The 21,332-nt window shown below is 43.9% G+C and overlaps 1 protein-coding gene across 1 annotated transcript in view; it reads left to right on the top strand.

Annotated features, from left to right (window-relative positions):
- The window catches only part of CUL2 (cullin 2), a 95,340-nt gene that overhangs the window by 62,306 nt on the left and 11,702 nt on the right, over positions 1-21,332 (top strand). The window contains exons 13-20 of the mRNA XM_069729686.1: positions 3,117-3,245; positions 6,540-6,626; positions 9,590-9,742; positions 11,464-11,541; positions 12,344-12,410; positions 12,691-12,893; positions 13,805-13,906; positions 17,137-17,253. Of these exons, the coding sequence (XP_069585787.1) occupies positions 3,117-3,245; positions 6,540-6,626; positions 9,590-9,742; positions 11,464-11,541; positions 12,344-12,410; positions 12,691-12,893; positions 13,805-13,906; positions 17,137-17,253 (936 nt within the window). The remainder of the gene's footprint in view (positions 1-3,116; positions 3,246-6,539; positions 6,627-9,589; positions 9,743-11,463; positions 11,542-12,343; positions 12,411-12,690; positions 12,894-13,804; positions 13,907-17,136; positions 17,254-21,332) is intronic.

Genomic DNA, 21,332 nt, shown 5'->3' with positions numbered 1-21,332 from the left:
TTAGAAAATGGAAGACATACAAGACCACTGATAATCTCCCTCGATCTGGGGCTCCACGCAAAATCCCACCCCGTGGGGTCAGAATGATCACAAGAACGGTGAGCAAAAATCCCAGAACCACGCGGGGGGACCTAGTGAATGAACTGCAGAGAGCTGGGACCAATGTAACAAGGCCTACCATAAGTAACACACTACGCCACCATGGACTCAGATCCTGCAGTGCCAGACGTGTCCCACTGCTTAAGCCAGTACATGTCCGGGCCCGTCTGAAGTTTGCTAGAGAGCATTTGGATGATCCAGAGGAGTTTTGGGAGAATGTCCTATGGTCTGATGAAACCAAACTGGAACTGTTTGATAGAAACACAACTTGTGGTGTTTGGAGGAAAAAGAATACTGAGTTGCATCCATCAAACACCATACCTACTGTAAAGCATGGTGGTGGAAACATCATGCTTTGGGGCTGTTTCTCTGCAAAGGGGCCAGGACGACTGATCCGGGTACATGAAAGAATGAATGGGGCCATGTATCGTGAGATTTTGAGAGCAAACCTCCTTCCATCAGCAAGGGCATTGAAGATGAAACGTGGCTGGGTCTTTCAACATGACAATGATCCAAAGCGCACCGCCAGGGCAACGAAGGAGTGGCTTCGTAAGAAGCATTTCAAGGTCCTGGAGTGGCCTAGCCAGTCTCCAGATCTCAACCCTATAGAAAACCTTTGGGGGGAGTTGAAAGTCCGTGTTGCCAAGCGAAAAGCCAAAAACATCACTGCTCTAGAGGAGATCTGCATGGAGGAATGGGCCAACATACCAACAACAGTGTGTGGCAACCTTGTGAAGACTTACAGAAAACGTTTGACCTCTGTCATTGCCAACAAAGGATATATTACAAAGTATTGAGATGAAATTTTGTTTCTGACCAAATACTTATTTTCCACTATAATATGCAAATGAAATGTTAAAAAAACAGACAATGTGATTTTCTGGATTTTTTTTTCTCAGTTTGTCTCCCATAGTTGAGGTCTACCTATGATGTAAATTACAGACGCCTCTCATCTTTTTAAGTGGTGGAACTTGCACTATCGCTGACTGACTAAATACTTTTTTGCCCCACTATATCTGTAAAAAATGAATGCCATACTGTGGCGTCTGATTTTTATATATTTTTTTTTTATGTACACACCTAGACCTAAATGGGTGAGTGTCATCTGATTTATGGAACAAACTAGTGCACACTGCAACATTTTTTATTTTTTTTTTACACGCAGATTCAGTGCTTGAAAAAAAAAAAAAATCGCTCCTCTGCACACCCCATTGAATAACATTGGTCCGAGTGCTGTTCTTTTTGTTTTTTTGGGGTTTTTTTTGTTTGTTTTTTTTATGGACAGCGTTCGGTCCAACAATACGGTGGTGTGAAGGAGCCCTTAAAGTGAAGCTTCACTTTAAACAACCTGTGCCGACTATGACACTTAAGTGTTTTGTAGGTAGTGGACCCCCCATAATTGGTGGTAATGTGTTAGAATAGCTGCCTGTTGTTGCCATCTTGGTACTCGTTTGAAGCCCAAAGCTTAAAGTTAATTTTAAAACAAAGCACACAAGTCTCAGAAAATGGCAGAGATGATTTTTTTTTTTTTTTACTATTTTTTTGTCTGTCTTTTTCTATGTTCAATTTTTAACCACTTCCAACCCCCTCCCCCCTAAAAAAAACCTCAGGAAAATTGTATCACTATTATACTGATCTGGAGACTCATTCTGCCCAGGTAATTACAGCACAATGAACTGAAAAGACTATGGTGGAATTGCATTTTTTTCACCAGTGCTGATGTAGTGATATGTATGACGCAAGTGAACAGACATTTGCAGCTTCAAGTCCCCAAAGGGGACTATACAGTAAAAAGTTATTAAAAAAAAAAGTTTTAAAAAACGTACAAGTTCAATATCACCAACAATTAAAATACTGCACATAGTTGGTATCGCTGCGTTCGTAAAAGTCCGAACTATCACAATCTAAAGTATATTGATTGGTAAATGTCATAACATTGCAATAAGAGGCAATCAAGACATTGTATCTCCCCCAAAATGGTATCCATAAAAGCGATACTCCAGGGTGCAAAAAATAAGTCTCACACAGACCCAGATCCCAAAAAAGTGAAAACATTACAGGTCTTGGAAAATGGTGACAAAAGCAATTTTTTTTAATTTTTCATATAATACAAATTTCAGACATTTTTTTCACCACCCAATTAAAAAAAAAAACTATACATGTTTGGTATCTGCACTCTCTTGCTGACCTGGGGAATCGTATTACCAGCTCAGATTTACCTTATAGTGAACATGCTAAATAAAACGCCAAAAAGAAAAATCTATTATGGAATTGTACTTTTTTTTTTTTTTTTTTTGCAATTTCAACGCACTTGGATTTTTTTTCCTGTTTTTTCAGTACAGTATGTGGAACAGCACGGTGGCGCAGTGGTTAGCACAGCAGCCTTGCAGCGCTGGGGTCCTGGGTTCGAATCCCACCCAGGACAACATCTGCAAAGAGTTTGTATGTTCTCTCCGTGTTTGCGTGGGTTTCCTCCGGGCACTCCGGTTTCCTCCCACATTCCAAAGACATACTGATAGGGAATCTAGATTGTGAGCCCCCATCGGGGACAGTGATGATAATGTGTGCAAAACTGTAAAGCGCTGCGGAATATGTTAGCGCTATATAAAAATAAAGATTATTATTGTTATTTATAACAGTGAATGGTGTCAATCACAACTCATCCACCAAAAAACAAGCCCTCATTTGGCTTTATTGATGGAAGCATAAAAATGTTATATAGCTCTTGGAACAAGGCGAGGGAAAAAAAAAGCAGAACAGAAAATCGCCATGTCAGGAAGGGGTTAAAGCACAAAAACAGAAAATGGCCTGGTCCTTGGGGGGTTAAAGACAAGACCTCATGAAAGGTCGTTGGGGCATAAGGAGAGCGATTTCTTATGTTCTATATGAATGTGACCCCAAATGGGGAACAGAAAACAATAAAGTAAAATAAATGATTTTTTTTTTCTCTGTAATGCAAGCAGCTGTCATCTGCAGACTAATGCCTTGTGTCCTCCATGTCTCCATAATCCACGCAGCTGGCCAAATACTGTGATAACATGCTGAAGAAATCAGCCAAAGGTATGACTGAGAATGAGGTGGAAGACAAGCTAACAAGTTTCATTACCGTCTTCAAGTACATAGATGATAAAGACGTTTTCCAGAAGGTATGTGCTACATCAGCGTAACACTTCTTCACTAGCAGGGACCCTGATTCCAGCGCTGGATCACTTACTGGACTCCTTGATTGTAGTTCTTCTAATAGCACTGTATTATATGCTGAAGCTTTGCTAGTCTTGCACCTACATCGTTGATTGACAGCTTTCTATGTGCACTCTGCATAGGCAGAAAGCTGCCCATCAGGCGAGTAGAGTCAGAGGTCATAAATAATAAGGACTCTATAGGAGGACTTCATCACGGAGAGCACTAGTAGAGCTGCAGCAGATAACAGTGATTTCATTACATCAACAGCAAGAAACCTATCAAGTGAATAATAAGAAATAATAAAAGTGAAACACCGCAGAATCTGGGTCTCTCTCCCTACTTTATCCTTTGCCCGGGGGAACAAAAACATGGTGACCGATATATTGATTTTTTTTTTCTGATAAGATATATTGCAAAGTTCATATTTTCATGCATACTAATGATTTATACAGCCATGGCCAAAAGGGTTGGCACTCTTAAAAATTGTTTCAGAAAATGAAGTATTTCTCCCAGAAAGTTATTGCAGTTAGGGCGCAGACAGATGGCCATATAACTCGCGCGAGGATCTCATCGCAGTTTTCGGACTGGCTGGCTGACTGACTGACTGACTGACTGGCTGTCTGCTCTGATCTGAGCTTGACAGCTGCAAAGAAATACAACACACTGTCACGCTTAGGTCAGGAGTGCAGACCGCCAATCTTTACGCAAGATATACAGCCGTCTTGTCTGTACCTTGCACATATTTTCTTATACACATGCTAGTTTCATTTTGTGTATTAGAACAACAAAAAAAACAGAGAATAAAAGTCAACTTGGACATAATTTCACACAAAACCCCCAAAAATGGGCCGGACAAAATTGTTGCATTCTCAACTTAATATTTGGTTGCACCCCCTTAGAAATAAATAACTGCGATCAATCGCTTCCTATAACCATCAACAAGCTTCTTTACACCTCTCAACTGGAATTTTGGAGCACTCGTCTTTTGCAAATTGCTCCAGGGCTCTCATATTTGAAGGTGCCTTCCCCCAACATCAATTAAGATCTCTCCACAGGTGTTCAATGGGATTTAGATCCAGACTCATTGCTGCCACTACAGAACTCTCCAGTGCTTTGTTTCCATCCATTTCTGGATGCTTCTTGACTTATGTTTAGGGTCATTGTACTGCTTGAATCTAGGACGAAAGCCCAGCTTTCGAACACTGCGCATTACATTACGACCCAAAATGCTTTGATAATCCTCAGATTTCATGATGCCTTAAACACAGTCAAGGGACCCAGTGCCAGAGGCAGCAAAACAACCACGAAACATCTTTGAATCTCCACCATATTTGACTGTAGGTACTGTTCTGTTCTTTGTAGGCCTCATTCAGTTTTCCGTTAAGAGTAGAATGATGTGCTTTACCAAAAAGCTCTATCTTGGTCTCATCTATCCATAAGACGCTTTCCCCAGAAGGATATTGGCTTACTAAAGTACATACTGGCAAACTGCAGTCTAGCTTTTATATATGTCCTTCCGAGTCTTCTGCCATAGTGTTTCCTTTCATTCAAATCTTGATGGATAGTTTGCTCAGAACCCTGGTACACGCTGAGCCTACAGGACATCTTGAATTTCTTTGATATTTGATTGGGGCTGCTTATCCACCATCCAGACTATCCTTCATTGTGACCTTTCATCAATTTTTCTCTGCCGTCCACGTTCAGGGAGATTAGCTGCAGTGCCATGGGTTGTAAACTTCTTGATTATGTTGCACACCATGGACAAAGGAACATCAAGATCTCTGGAGATGGACTTGTAACCTTGTGATTGTTGAAAAATATCAACAGTTTAGGATCTCAAGTCCTCAGACAGTTCTCTTCTCTTCTTACTGTTCTTCATGCTTAGTATGGCAATCTGACACAATGCACGGAGCAAGTCAACTTCTCCCTTTTTATCTGGTTTCAGGTGTGATTTTCATATTGCCCACTCCTGTTACTTGCCATGGGTGAGTTTGAATGAGTATCACATGCTTGAAATAAAGTTGTTTACCCACAATTTTGGAAAGGTGCCAACAGTTTCGTCTGGCCCATTTTTGTAGTTCAGTCTGAAATTACGTCCAATTTTCTTTTTTCGCTTTTTTTTTTTTTTTTTTTGTGTCGTTCCAATACATACAAAGGAAGTAAATGTGTATAACAAAATGTGCAATTGCAATAATTTTCTTGAAGAAAAACTTAATTTTCTAGAAAACTTTTAAGGGTGCCTACACTTTTGGCCATGACTGTAGAATAAAAGTTAAAACAACGGTTACACTTTAAGATTTCCTCTCCAACTTATATGTTTTGGGGCTGAAGTTAGAGAGATTCTTTGCTTAAATGGGTTATCAGAGGTTTAATAAAACTGGGCAGGAAACGCCAAATACGAGTATCCACCGGAAACTGTTAAAATTTTGCCCAATGTTATCAATATTCGCAGAAAAGCGTAACACAGCCAAAGACCACAATTCAGTGGAGCACAAACAAGAAATAAAGAAAAGTGCCCGATTCTTTATATATGGGATCTGTTTAAGTCAATTCTCCTGTGGCTCACAAAAATAAAGATTATTTATTAAGGAGTCAATGGTTTTCAGAGTTTGGAGCCAATTAAAGCTTTAGCTTTGAAAAGTCTCAAAATTGACGTTTGAATCAACTCTGCTTGGAATTAACAGAGCTGGGGAGGGGGGCTGATGGCGTTATCCATATGATGGCTGAGCTGTCGGCTGTCTTGTGTGCTTGGGTCACCGCACCCTGGTTACACAATGGACACATCCTCTGGAATTCCAGTTCTTCCGCTGATAGACATTGTAAGGGTATGTGTCCACGTTCAGGATTTGGTCAGGATTTTATGCAGGTAAAATCCTGAACAAATCTGCACCTGAGGTCACTGGCAGGTCACCTGCGTTGTCCTTGCGTTTTTTCTGCAATGTAAGGACATGCTGCGTTCTTAAAAGACGCTCCGCATGTGCGTTTTCGCAGGTATACCGCATGCGTTTTTTACTGCATAGTGGAGACGGGATTTCATGAAATCCCCTCCACTGTGCTGTAACGTCTGGACGCTGCGTTTTTGACGCTGCGGCTCAACGCTGCGTCAAAAACGCAGCGTTTCCTGAACGTGGAAACATACCCTAAGGATCAGAACATTTTCAGTCTAGATACGAAGATGTGTGTAATCTCATCCATTCACTCGATGATTTGCTTCTTCCTGCGTGGTGTAATATGTGTTTGTGTCTCTTACTGCTTAGTTCTATGCTAGAATGCTGGCAAAGCGACTGATTCACGGCCTGTCAATGTCCATGGACTCCGAAGAAACCATGATCAATAAATTAAAGGTAATGTTAGATTTCATTTCATTAGTCAAACAGCATTTCAAAGTCGAAAACCTAAGTCTGACAGATCTGGATCCCACCTCCTCCTTGAGAAGGGTGCCCTGTCTTGCTCTGCCGTGAGTGGAGAGGTGGACGCACATAAGGATGGAGTATTGCATTTACTTCTATGGGACTTAATAAATCAGTCAAGCAAATGTGCTTTGGTAATATCTGAGATGCGACTAGACCACGCCGCATGTGTATGGCCGTCTGTGCTGCACAACTGGGACCTACATCTATCTGACATTTATGGCATATTATGTGGATATGTAATAAGTGTCTGTGATTGGAGTAACCCTTTAAACGGAATCTGTCAGCAGGACTTTAACACCTAATCTGAGAGCAGCATACCGGAGATGCAGAGACCCTGATTCCAGAGATGTCATTTACTGGGCTGTTTGCTGTAGTTTTGATAGAATCACTGTTTTATCGGCAGGAGCATATCGCTACAGGATTAGTAAACCTGTTCCCATGTAATCCTCCATATTCATAGGCTCTGTATAACCCCATCCCCACCATTAATTGTCAGATTTCTGCATATGCACAGTGTACACAGAAAGCGGCCAATTTGTGGGGAGGGCGGGGATATACAGAGCTCTGCAATCAGAGAACTGGGAGATCTGCCGCAGAGAAAACTTTCATCAGAACTGCAGCAAGCAGCCTAGTAAGTGACACGTCGCTGGAATCAGAGTCTCTGCCCCTATATCAGGCTGGTGACAGATTCCTTTTACTGTATGAATTAAAAACTCAAATTAGTAAATTATTCAGACCAGAGTTTTAGACCCTTAAAGACAAAGACATTCAAGGATGGGAAGTTTACAGTGATCTTGAGTCTTTCACACAGGTAGTGGTTGTCTTTTAAATGGCCTGAACTGCTTATTTAGAAAAGTACTGTAAAACATAGGATGGGCGCTGTAAACAGTTTTTTTTAGGGTGTCCCATTTGAGTACATAACAAGCGACTGTTGAATCCACTGATTGCTTCATGAGAATCCTTGGTGCTAATTTCCTTCAGAGTTGTACACAGATCCACCTCTGACCATCTCCTGTGTAGCGTTAGTTTGGGGTAGTGTAGCAATGGGCGAATACCGTACACACAGATGCACCTCTGACCATCTCCTGTGTGGCGTTAGTTTGGGGTTGTGTATCAATGGGCGAATACCGTACACACAGATGCACCTCTGACCATCTCCTGTGTAGCGTTAGTTTGGGGTAGTGTAGCAATGGGCGAATACCGTACACACAGATGCACCTCTGACCATCTCCTGTGTAGCGTTAGTTTGGGGTAGTGTAGCAATGGGCGAATACCGTACACACAGATGCACCTCTGACCATCTCCTGTGTGGCGTTAGTTTGGGGTAGTGTAGCAATGGGCGAATACCGTACACACAGATGCACCTCTGACCATCTCCTGTGTGGCGTTAGTTTGGGGTAGTGTAGCAATGGGCGAATACCGTACACACAGATGCACCTCTGACCATCTCCTGTGTGGCGTTAGTTTGGGGTAGTGTAGCAATGGGCGAATACCGTACACACAGATGCACCTCTGACCATCTCCTGTGTAGCGTTAGTTTGGGGTAGTGTATCTATGGGCGAATACCGTACACACAGATGCACCTCTGACCATCTCCTGTGTAGCGTTAGTTTGGGGTAGTGTAGCAATGGGCGAATACCGTACACACAGATGCACCTCTGACCATCTCCTGTGTGGCGTTAGTTTGGGGTAGTGTAGCAATGGGCGAATACCGTACACACAGATGCACCTCTGACCATCTCCTGTGTGGCGTTAGTTTGGGGTAGTGTAGCAATGGGCGAATACCGTACACACAGATGCACCTCTGACCATCTCCTGTGTAGCGTTAGTTTGGGGTAGTGTAGCAATGGGCGAATACCGTACACACAGATCCACCTCTGACCATCTCCTGTGTGGCGTTAGTTTGGGGTAGTGTAGCAATGGGCGAATACCGTACACACAGATGCACCTCTGACCATCTCCTGTGTAGCGTTAGTTTGGGGTAGTGTATCTATGGGCGAATACCGTACACACAGATGCACCTCTGACCATCTCCTGTGTAGCGTTAGTTTGGGGTAGTGTATCAATGGGCGAATACCGTACATATAGTAGCAGTGGGAGCAGAGGCAGCTGGGGTCATCTACAAGAACACCTAAGCCGGCTTTAGAAGACTTGCATTAAAGGGACAGACAGCCAAAGTTGTGCACGTTTGTTTTTTATATCCAAAGCTTGCACTATTGATCCTTGGGTAGCAGGGGGCCTTGAAACTTAGTGCAGGGATAATGGGGTAATTTATAATGTTATTATATACACTGCTCAAAAAACTAAAGGGAACACTTAAAGGGAACCTGTCACCCCGGTTTTTCAGTAGGAGATAAAAATACCGTTAAATAGGGCCTGAGCTGTGCTTTACAATAGGGTATTTTTTGTCCCCTGATTCCCTACCTATGCTGCCGAAATACCTTACAAAAGTGGCCTTTTTCGCCTGTCAATCAGGCTGGTCAGGTCGGATGGGCGTGGTCACAGCGCTGTTTCTTCCCCCAGATCTTGCTTATGTTCCCGTTGGTGGCGTAGTGCTTCTCGCATGCGCAAGTGCCGAATGCACTGCGCAGCTGTAGAAAAAGAGCGGTTTCTCGGTGGGCGTGGCCATCTTCCTGAGGCCGCGCGTGCGCAGATGGAGTCTCCTGCTTCCCGGGGCTTCAGGAAAATGGCCGCGGGATGCCGCGCGTGCGCAGATGGACATCGCGGCGGCCATTTTCCTGAAGCCGAGATTACTCCCCACCCAGCGATTGGGAAGTTATCAGCTAGTGGATCATTTTAAAACTTGAGTATTCACCTTTTTAGTGGTTTGATGACGTGAAAAGTAATTGTCACCTGGTCAGGAGTTCTAATCCGTGTTACATACTTTGTTACAGCAAGCGTGCGGGTATGAATTCACCAGCAAGCTGCATCGAATGTACACGGACATGAGCGTAAGTGCCGACCTAAATAACAAGTTTAACAACTTCATCAGAAACCAAGACACCGTGGTCGATCTGGGCATCAGCTTTCAGATCTATGTATTACAGGTGAGTTGTCCCTTCAGTTGTGTCCTATACCATGTCTAACCTACAGATCTGACCTTGGTGTTCCTGCTGAAGGTGAAAAGAAGATCTACACCATGTGGGTGGATGACAAGAAGGGGGAAAAGTGTCATAAATGGATGTCACTACTTTTTGTCTTCGTAGTTGGAGTTTAAATGGCTTAATTGGAGTAATTGATATATATCTTTTTTCTTTTTTTTTTTTTTTTTATAGATCAGTACTCACAATGTAATTTCCCTCACATAAGAATTAAAAGCCGATCTGTCACGAGATTTTACAAAACCCTAACTTGAAGTGACCTAATGAGACTGGTGTACTTCCTCTGATATTCCATCTAGGATTGGCCATTAAATCGATTTTTGAAAGTTTACAATCAGTCTGTGCCCACCTAACCTAATTGACAGCTCCTCAGTGTCCCTCCTCCTTCCGGCTGCTGAGATCTCCCACTGCTCCGTACAAGCTGCAGTTCTTGGGCTGGGTGGGAAAAGATTCATTGTACTTGGACTCATGAGCTCTTTATAGCTCAATTTATTATCAGTTTTCTTTTTTTAATGTTAATTGACTTGTGAACTTGATAACATAATCTGTGTCCTGGCGGCACAGCCCAGGCTGATTGTGTATTTGTACTGCTGAACCTGGGTGATTGGCAAATAGGTGGCCGCACCGGTCTGACAGCTCTGGTGACTTCATCCACACCGGTAATGACAGCCGCACAATGCGAATCTGTCACCACCTGTAAGCTCCACTATCGGATCTGCAGCAGAACTGCCGGAAGCTTTCCTCCCCAGCACGCAGCGAGCGATCATCGCTTCTGTACATATTTGTCCTGTTAGTTTGATGTGTATGTGCAGGTTCACACATTGCATTTATATTGCTCGCACAGCGCTAATGCATTACACTCCGGACCTTCCTCTGGAGCCAGAACAATTAAACAATTCAAGTAATGTTCCTGGCCAAACAAGTTACCTGCTCACTTGTTACCGCTGTGGCCAGTGATTGGCTGCAGCTGTCACATCTGTTGGTCTGGAGCAGGATGTAAAAAGACCAGTTCTGCACTAGCGGCTCGGTCCGGACGAACATGTGATCACTGCAACTACTGAGCAGCTGACGTGTTCACATGATTCTTAAAAGGGGTTGTCCAGTTATTCTCTATTGATGGATTGATGGCTTATCTTTAGGATAGGTGATCAATATCAGATCATTTGGGCTGCAGTACCCAGCACCCCTGCCGTTCAGCTGTTGCCAGTAGTGGCCGGATGTGAGCAGTTGTGGAGCTGAACAGTTCTGACAACTCTGTAGTAGCCGCAGTGGGGTACAGGAGATCCAATCCTATTCAGCTCCACAACTCATCCCTTCAGCCGACCCCGGAAACAACTGAAAGGCAGGGGTGCCAGGTGTTGCACCCCTGCCCATCTGTCCGTGTGTGGTCCAAGTCACTGATCAAAATTAGTCCATGGCTCGGTGACTGTAACAGTACCCTGACATCATCCATTATAAACATTGTAATGGCTAGGCGAAGCTTTGCTTTTTGTTTTTTGACATGGAGGAAAATCACAGACAAAGCACTGATGGTGAATAGGCAGATAGAATGATGAAAATGGTCTTATTTTACGTATAATAAAAACCATCTGAATGAGGCCAGGGGCAGTGTCCCACCTGTACCGTAGTGGAATTTAGTGTATAATTCCTGCGCACACTCATTTCAGGCTGGCGCATGGCCGCTGACTCAGGCTCCATCCTCCACATTTGCCATCCCTCAGGAACTGGAAAAGAGTGTTCAGATGGTAAGTGCCAGCTTTTAGAAGTTCTGCTGTTTTGTTATGTTTAGGATCACCTCGAGGATCGGTTTTGATTGTTGGGGGGGTCCCTCTTGTATGAATGGAGTGGTGGTTTGGTGGGCACACTGACGCTCCATTCAAAGACTCTGGGACTGATAGGAAGTAGCTTGGTGTGACGCTCGGCTATCTCTGAAACTCCCTAGACCCCCCCCCGTACATATTAGACTAGGTTGATGTCTGGGAGATAAGGATCTGGCCTGTCCGATATCTGGCTGCCGGTTCTTTTGTGAGATGACAGGCAGCCACGCTCTCATAGAGAGCACAGGAGTAGTGATTAGCGAGCGCGCTGGGATAAGGTGTTATCTGAGCATGCTCTGGTGCTAAGAGTATGTTTGGCGTGCTCGAATACTATGTTGGAGTCCCCGCGGCTGCATGTCTCATATCTGGTCTACAGCCTCAACTCATGCAGGGATTGCCTGTTTGTGAGTGACAGCAGCCATGCGTGACCAACGCTCCATTCAAACAGCATTTGGGACCCCTGTTCCTATGATCGGTGACCCCCCCAGTGATGGCTCCCACAGCAAGCAATCCCTTACTACCTACATACCCCATACTCCCCCATAATCATGCACCCTCTGCTCAGCGGAGAGATTCCTTTTTCTTCCCCACTCCCAACATTTCCTATAAGGGTACAGTCAGATGGCTCCCACACCTGCTCTCAATCTTGTCAGCAATTTTCTATTTATATATATTTTTTTAAATTTTCTGTGATTGATGCTATCTATGTGTTTTTCGCTTTTGTCTCCAGTTTGAATTATTTTACAACCAGCACTTCAGCGGCAGGAAGCTGACGTGGCTGCACTACTTGTGCACAGGTAAGATGGTCGGAGGTGGTGCTGCAGCTGGGGCTTGGCAATGGGGAATATATGTATTTGCATCGCTGCATGTTGCGTTTATGTGAAGAGTTCGTAATATTGTGCATTTGTATAATTCGTGACTATTGACTTGATGGGTCAGATACAACCAAGACGAATCATGGCATGTTCTATTACACGTTTTCTGTAATGGTAGTGCGGCTCATGTGCACGTTACGTAAAGATGAATTTATATATTTAAATGTACATTTAATCAACTTTTTTTTCCCTTTCTGTACAGGTGAAGTGAAAATGAACTACTTGTCTAAACCATACGTGGCTATGGTCACTACATACCAAATGGCCGTCCTGCTTGCCTTCAACAACAGCGAATCGGTCACCTATAAGGAGCTACAAGACAGCACTCAGATGAATGAGAAGGAGCTGACCAAGACCATCAAATCTCTGCTGGATGTGAAAATGTTAAACCACGATTCTGACAAGGTCTGAGTTTAATGATGTCGCAAGTCGAGTTTAGGAGAAAGATCACTCATATCATCAGCTGGAGCCCGAGGATCGTACAGCGCTATGTTTTCCCGATGGGATAGATTTCTAATTGTTCTCATGGGCATTAGATTGTAGTCAACAAATTGATTCATAGTCCAAAACCCATCTGGGCACCTATGTATGTCCATCTGCTTAAAGGGGTTTTACTGGTGTAAAGATTAATGCTCCAAAGACTCCACGGGGGGCAATAAACCAAACTGGGCTAATACTCTCCTTACCAGGGTACAGGGTTGCTTCTCGTCGCTGCTCCAGTCTTTCTTGACTGACCAGCTACATTGGCGGCAGCGCTGAGATCAGTGATTGGCTGCAGTGCTGTCAAAGTGAGATCAGACACATGATGCTGCAGCTAATTAACAAAGTGTGGAGGATCGGAGGCGGTGCTGGACCCTGGAGCAATAATGTTTCGAACAGGACAACCCCTTTACCTTGTCCAAGTATCCAGGACCCAATTCTTTTCTCTTGACATTTGTCTTCAAAGGGAAGTCCATACACCCCCATTCACATTAGATGGTCAGCCAGTTTGCATTATTGTTTTACTTTCCTGAACTGAAAACACATTTTGGAATCCATGGTTGAGATGGAAGAAAACAAACAGGAACGCCAGCTCATCCTCCACTTTCTATTGGATTTGCTGTGGTCTAATCTGACGCATGTAGAGATGAAGGATTGGCCATCGGGGCAAGTAATGATCGTAATGATTGATTCTAATTTATCCCTCTAAGTGACACATTTAGTTTCCTTTCTTACGGGTCTCTGCTGTGATGTCGTTCTATACATGACTCCGTTACATGACTCCAGGCTATAAAAAATCCATGAATCTTTTTTTCTTTTTATTTATTCCACTGCAGGAAGATGTGGACGTCGAATCGATATTTTCATTAAATATGAATTTCAGCAGTAAAAGGACGAAATTTAAAATCACTACACCAATGCAAAAGGATACCCCACAGGTAAGTTTAATTCTTTACCAGTGGGTTACCTAGTTCTCGTTCAAATCTAATTTGTGGAAATTCACATTTGTGTGCCAAAACGGTATCTATTGCCTAGCGATATTTACCAGAAGATTGATATGTTACCATCATTGTTATGGGGGGGTGGGGTATTTATTTTTTAATGGGCCTGCTGGACAATTCTGTCCTGTCAAAACCAACGGACCGCTGATGGATAGATATGGACCATGTAGACGTGGATGTAAGTGTGCTTACATTGACAATATAAATGTGTAAATGCACTTGGGCATGGAAATCCTCAAAAAGATCCACTGCTGGCAGCTTCCTTTGCAATTGCCAGTCAATGATGGTCTCGATGGTAGAAAAGTCCAGAAGCTCTGCAGGATATTGTTGCACATTTAGGCCATGCGGGGTGCGCCCCAAGCACAGTAACAGGCATAATGCACCGCAGTATTGCTGGGTATTATTCAGTGGCTTAAAGGGAACCTGTCACCAGGCTTTTCCCCAATAAAGTAAGGCCAGCACCTGTATGCCCTCATATACCGCATTCTAGAATGCTGTGTATATGTCCCAAATCCGCTCTGCAAGGCAAAAAAATAGCTTGTATTATACCCACCTATGGCTCGGTCCGGTCCAGTCGGCGTCCCTAGTCTTGACCCAGCGCCTCCTCTCTACTTGCGATCGCCGTTTTCCTTCCCTGTTCAAATCCTGAATAAAGTTTTTTGGTTCTTCGAAGTAACCCCTTTAATTTTAAATACAAATGTTTAATTGACCCGATCGTTCTTCTGAGTATACATAATATATCATCAGGCGCGATGTCCGCCACTAGCGGTGTACCGCATCCACTATGACCCCATGCGGCTGCCTCGCCGTCATCACACTTCAGTCTCTACGTCTGACGATAGAAAACATTACATCCATTTTTATTTAACTGGGAAACAACTCGTTATATGTTCACATCTGAATAAGGCAATCGCACCAGAATTGCCAGCACTCCAAATCCATCAGAACCTGTCTTTATCGAGCGCGTTAAATACATATACCGGAGTCTTGCATTCTGTTGGTTTTCCTGTATGAGGATTTCATGTGGTCAGTAAAGAAAATCTGTTTTAACAACACGAGAGCCAGCGATCTCGCTTCTCCTTTCCTTGGTACGCAGGCTGATCTAATTGTACACCCCTCCTTGACCTTGTGAGTAGAGCTGGATTGGAAAATCTGCAAAGAATAATGGTGTATCTTAAAGGGGAATTATCACTTCCGAAAAAAAAAAACACAAAGAGAATGCAAAATTATGAGACTTTTCTCAAAAGCATGAACTTGGTAAATCAGACGATTTCATTCAGTATTACAGTGGTGCAGGTTTTATTTACATGTTACCGGCATAAGCATCAAATCTGGTGAGATTCCCTTTTGGGAGGGGAAGGTGATCCAATACGACATCTGAATAACAAAATGGGAAATATTTCGACACAACGAGGCACTTTTATCCCCTCTACAAAATAAATTGTCAGGTTGGGTGCCTGACTACCACTCCGATCAATCACCATAGGGCTGCTAGGAAAAGCAGAGTGCAGTGCTCGACCGCCCCATAAGGAATGAATGGAGCCATATCGTTCTAATGGGGATTAAAGTGCGCTGTACTGCTTATCCGCTGAATAGAAAAGTTGTTTTCAATAAAATCTGCAAGAGAAGGACATGGCTGCTTATAAAGGATTGATCTATCAGATGAGGGCACAGCTGCTTCTAAAGGGTTTATTATCTCTCTACATACACACAGACCACACTTGAGTTGCTGTGGTATGTTTTACCTCCATGTCTTCTAGCCTCTTGCATCTCCACCTGATGCACTATAATACACAAGCATCCATGTTATACTGATCCTAATATACTGTAATTACAGTTCTCCTGTTATGTGCCGTACACAACCCCACCCCGCTGTACACTATAAATTGGAAAAGGTTTTTATTCTGGTTGCTGAACAGCCGCAAGACTCAAACATATTAATCGAGCACGCCAAAGACACTCGGTTAGCACCTGAGCATGCTGAGATAACACCTTATCCCAGCACGTTCGCTCATCACTAGTGTCTACTCTATATTTTTTACCTATTTTATGGATTCACCATGAACATATGAGATGGAAATACCACATTAATGAATTTGATATAATGGCTTGCTGTCCATTGTCCATTCTTTTACTGCATCATTTACTTTAATGTCTTAGAAATGAACCTGTGATATTTTTCTGGAATAATTGTAATCACATATTTGGCAGATAGTCTATTTCATACGACTACACTTCAAAGCTTTTTAGTGAGTGCAGACACAGGGTTTGATGGCCGGCATGTGGATTCATAGTTCGGTTAGAGGGCAGTGAGCGCCCGTCTGTTGACCTAGTTTATCTATTAACCTTTGATTTTTTTCCTGGATTTTTTTGCATTGTTTTCAGCTTGGTGTTTGCGAGGCTTTTAGTCTTATTACTAACATCATCTGAACCCACTGATAGTGACTGGTTTTCCTACAGTCTAATGTGTATGGGGTCCCTGAACAGATGATATCACGGGAGACCGGGACCTGGCATATCCGGTTTCGGACTGACAATCTTTTTCTCCTCCCTGAGATAAGCCACCGCCAGAAATGTCTGGCAGTGGCTTTCTCATGGAGAACATAGGAGTGCTCGGCAAAGCGAGAGCTCCTGTGTATCATAAAGTTAGGCGAAATGACTGTCGCTGTTACAAGTCCATTGAGGGCTTTAGAAAAAACAGAGCGGGTGGGTCATGGTTTGGGTGCGACTATGATGCTGCCATATACTGCTGAAGTTTTCAAGTTACTCCATAAACATTTGTTCGACACTTGCGTTTGGAATGGTCGTTCCCCGCAAAATCAAGTGATTTGCTTTTTATACAATCACAAAAAAACCCTGCAGCAGTGGAAGGTTTGTCGTGTCTTTTTGCCCGCTTCGTGGCTGCACCGCGCCTGCTTTGCTTGGGTTTGCCCCAGAAAGGCGTTTTTTGAATGAGGCAGAATCGTGGCCACATCACTGTGGATTCGTGAGATCTGCGCTCAGAATTCAATCTGGTGTTAAACTCAAACTTATGGAAAAAAATAAAGGGTTAAGTATCACCAATAGGGTGTGGGTTGTACTTCGTATCGTTTTCAGGGTCACAGTTGGACGGTGAATGTAGTGAGAGGGATGACGTGCCGCCTAATTGCCCATCTTTGTGTCTATAGGAAGTGGAACAGACCCGAAGTGCTGTAGACGAAGACCGAAAAATGTATCTTCAAGCTGCTATAGTCCGTATCATGAAAGCCCGCAAAATACTACGACACAACACATTGATCCAGGAGGTAAGGACTCGTCTATGACACCGAGAGCCACGTTGTGCTCCACAGAGCGGGGTGCCCTCATGGTGGTGGTTACTATGACCAAAAGCCGCACTTGTCACATTTTCATTTATTTTATTTTTTCCTCTAATTCTCTCGCCAATCACTGAAATTCCAATTATAAGGTATTTTGAGTGACAATACTATTTTTTTTTTTTTTTACTTATAAAAGTAGAATTCCACCAAACCAATAAGTGGTAATTAACAATTCCGTTGATCTATCTGTTTAGAAATATTTTGTCAAAATCTGCTCTCCATAAGTTAATTTTCTGTTAGGTGTGTTCTTGACATACCTGCTATCAGAAAAAACAGCTGCAGTGTAAAGCATGGCCAGTGACAGATCAGCAGTTTATGAGGAGTAACAGGATCAGGAATTTATCGTCTTTACGGTACAATTCCCATTATTCGTAGCTGCGTCCTAACTGCACAGGACCAAGGTGGCGGTCACACCATCGTCTCTGGGTCCAGATCTCGACATCTGCGTGAGTGGAGCCGTGGGGATGACATCCATGAAAGTTCCACATTGTAAGATGGGGGGAAAAATGGTAAACACATGTCCTGACCCCAATCCTGCAGATCTAAGAATTAACATAACCTCGTTTTCCACTTTGGACGCCATGAAGTTCTCATTACACCACAGAGCCTCCACTGTCTGCTCCTATGTGATGGTTATGTCTTTAATCAGGAGAATAATTGAATGTCATGCCCATTTCCTTTTCTAGGTAGCGCGAGTTACAGTCCTGTCCCGTGACTCTCTCAGCTTAGTCTTTAAAGTGCACAAGTGGAGACGTCTACAGATGTGAAGGTTACGACAGCCCATTATTATAGGAAACCCCTCTATGTTCACCCCCCTTTTAATGGAGAAAGCAGCCGCCAGACATCTCTGATGGTGGTTTGTCTCCTGCGAAAACAAAAAAGATCAGACATTCCACTTCCATCCCCAAATCTTTGATGGTTCGCCTTCTCCACCTAAAATCAGCCAACTTTAAAGGGTTATTCCCATCTTTACAGTTGGCTGTTGCCGGATAGTGCTTGTAAAGACAATCAGGTCTGCAATTTACTGCTTGTTAAAATTTGCAGCCTTTCTTGAGATATTAACATTTTTCTTTAGTTTTATTGTTCGTTGCCTAGGAGACCGACCACTGCAGCTGTCAGACTTGTAAGCACTGCGCAGGATCCTATGATTTAGAGGCTGCAGGTTTAGGGGTATGTTTTTGAGGCAATATAAGCAGTTTACTACTTTTAAGTAAAGCAGCAGCACTTAAAGGAATATGTCATCAAATTTTTGAACTTAATCTGAGAACACCATGAGGTGGGAGCTGAGACGCTGAATTCAGCAATGTGTCATTTACTATGCTTTGTGCTGCAGTTTCAGCACCATCAGTGTATTATCAGCAGATTATACCTCTTGGTCCAACCCCGCTCCCAGCACTGATTAGCAGCTTACTGTCAATATACAATGTACATAGAAATCTGCTAATCAGCGCTGTAGATGGGATTCACTTTTTGAACACTTCTACATCCACAGCAGAGAAAACTCTCTTTGCTTCACAACTGCTGCACCCAGTAAAGTAAGTGATACATTGCTGGAATCGGGGTCCCTTTTTCTACCTTATGCTACTCTCTAATGAGATAACAAAAACCTGATGACAGATCTCCTGTAAAAGGGATTTATCATGAGGTTCTATAGTACAAACTGTATACTGAATTGGGTAGGCCTCTTAGGCCTTATAACGCTGGTGTACTTGCTTTCAAAATCATGACAGAATGGCTGTGTAATCCTGATATTAGGATGAGCGTTTTGTGAGCCCAGTTACAGAGCAAGCGCGCTCGTGAGTCCAAGTATATTCAGTCTCCAGCCTGACAGCTGCAGCTTGTACTGAGCAGTGTGAGATCTCAGCAGCAGGGAGGAGGGACACTGAGGAGCTGTCAGAAAGAATTAGACTGCAATTCTGAGATGGATTTTTCACTGTAAGAACATCAGCCTCATCAGGTCTAATGTAAGTATTTTGTATGGATAAATCGGAAGACGGATTTTCTTTAATGTGAAGTAGAGGCTGCAAAAGAAAATGCAAAGTTATTGTGTAAGAGCTAAATATTAATCCCCTCCGGCGCACAAATAAGTGATGAGACATGGCGCAAACTATTGGACTGTTAGACTCCAATCGATAACATGAATTTGCTACTGAACTGTTTGTCTTTTTCCTTTCTCAGATTTACCTTTAAAATAAGATTCAGCTATACAGAAAAATGATACAGGCTTCTTTTTCTGTTCTGTTAAAGAGGTTGTCCAGGACTTGCAAATTGACCTATTCTGTGATAAGTCTTCAATATGCGAAGCGTGGCACCTCCACTAGTCAGCTGATACACCACTATTCCACTGATTTCTGTAATAAAATCATCGCGACGAGTCCCCTTTTCGACTTATGATCTACTAGCGCATCATATGTCAGGTCCCTGTCTTTAAAGCAGGCTCAGAAGCAGAGCCTGCAGTGTTGCTTGTTGTTCAGCCATCATCTGCCTCTAACCGTCAGCTTCTGAAATACTGTTGTCAATATCTGATAGTTGCATTTACATCGCTCGGCCAGGAGGTGCACCATTTCAATCATCATAGTCAACACCCCACCTCGCCTCCCACTCCGTGACGCCATACCTGCTTCTGTTATTACCGTACTCAATTCCTTTTGAAGATCAAACAAGTTTTCTCCTTCCCTTCATTGGGGGACACAGGAACCATGGGTGTATGCTGCTGCCAGTAGGAGGCTGACACTATGCACAAAAAAGTTAGCTCCTCCTCTGCAGTGTACACCCCACCGACTGGCACTAGGATAATCAGTTTAGCTTAGTGTCGGTAGGAGGTGGACACGGGTCTTTCACTAGACCCATTTCTACCTCAGTGTGCTCCGTTTCTTTTCGGGTACCTGGAGGGATACAGTGTGATAGTCACACCTGTACTCCCACAAAGAGACTATGAGTACGACGTGTACTGCCACCCCGTATCCTCATATGTCTAGTCGACAGGACCCCAGCCCCTAACACAGAAGCGTGTTGAGGTGATCTGGACCCGGTCCTGCTTCGGTCTCCCACCCACTCGCCCACCAGAGCCTGTCGGTTGGAGGAGACGCGGGCATCCCACATCGCAAGCTCTTCGGACGTCTGAATTTTCCTGGATGGCGAGGTACTTTTCCCTTTTCCCCCCAAGTGTTAGTGAAGAGGATAAGAAGAAAGATGAGAATTTTAGCTTAAAAAAAAAAAGATTCCCTTTATTTTACTAGAGGGCCTTAGGGGTCTTTCCCCTTAATTCCGGCGTACCTTCGGCGTTTTAGAGCTTCCACGCCGCTTCCCCATACTCGGGCAGGCATCAGCTGTAGCCTAGGTCCCAGCTTCTCTGGGGTCTAGCTGCAACGTTCAGTGATTGGGTCTTCCTCCTTTGATTCTGGGGGTATTAGGGTCCCAGTCGCTTTTGTTTTCGGCGCTCCAGGGTCCTTCGCGCCGCACCCCCATGCGCTGGCAGGCACCAGCTGCAAATTTAGGTCCCAGCTTCTCTCGGGCCTAGCTGCAGCGTTGGCTCCGCCGCCGCCTTCCTGCTCTTCGGGCAGGCTTTTCTCCCTCTCGTCTCTTAGCTCCTTCCTTTCAGCGGTTGGCTCCACCCCCCCACCCGAGCCAGCCCCTTCTTACTGCCCCTGGACATGGCATTTAGGCGCCGCCCCCTCCTCTTCCGGTTTTCAAGAGCGGGCTTTTCAGTGCACGCTTTCCCTGCTTGGACCTGGGCAGACTCTTGCAGCTGACATCTTTCTGGACTGCCAGCCGGATAGTGCCTCCTCCTTGCGGAGTACCCTCTTCCTACACAGCAGCTGTGCACCCGAATGCTGAATCAGGATCACTGCACAGTACTGCGAGTAGCTCTACTCTGCATTTTACTGTCCCCTAACCTGCTGGTATCACTTAGTGTGTCTGCTCATCATGTCTAATTTAAAGGGAGAAAAATAAGGAAATAGAATGGACTAAAACAGGCCTGCACAACCGTATAGTGTAGAAAAATA

This window comes from Ranitomeya imitator, chromosome 6, assembly GCF_032444005.1.
Source record: "Ranitomeya imitator isolate aRanImi1 chromosome 6, aRanImi1.pri, whole genome shotgun sequence".
NCBI lineage: Eukaryota > Metazoa > Chordata > Amphibia > Anura > Dendrobatidae > Ranitomeya > Ranitomeya imitator.
The sequence above is the reverse complement of the archived record's forward strand: the minus strand, read 5'-3'. Positions and strand labels throughout refer to the sequence as shown.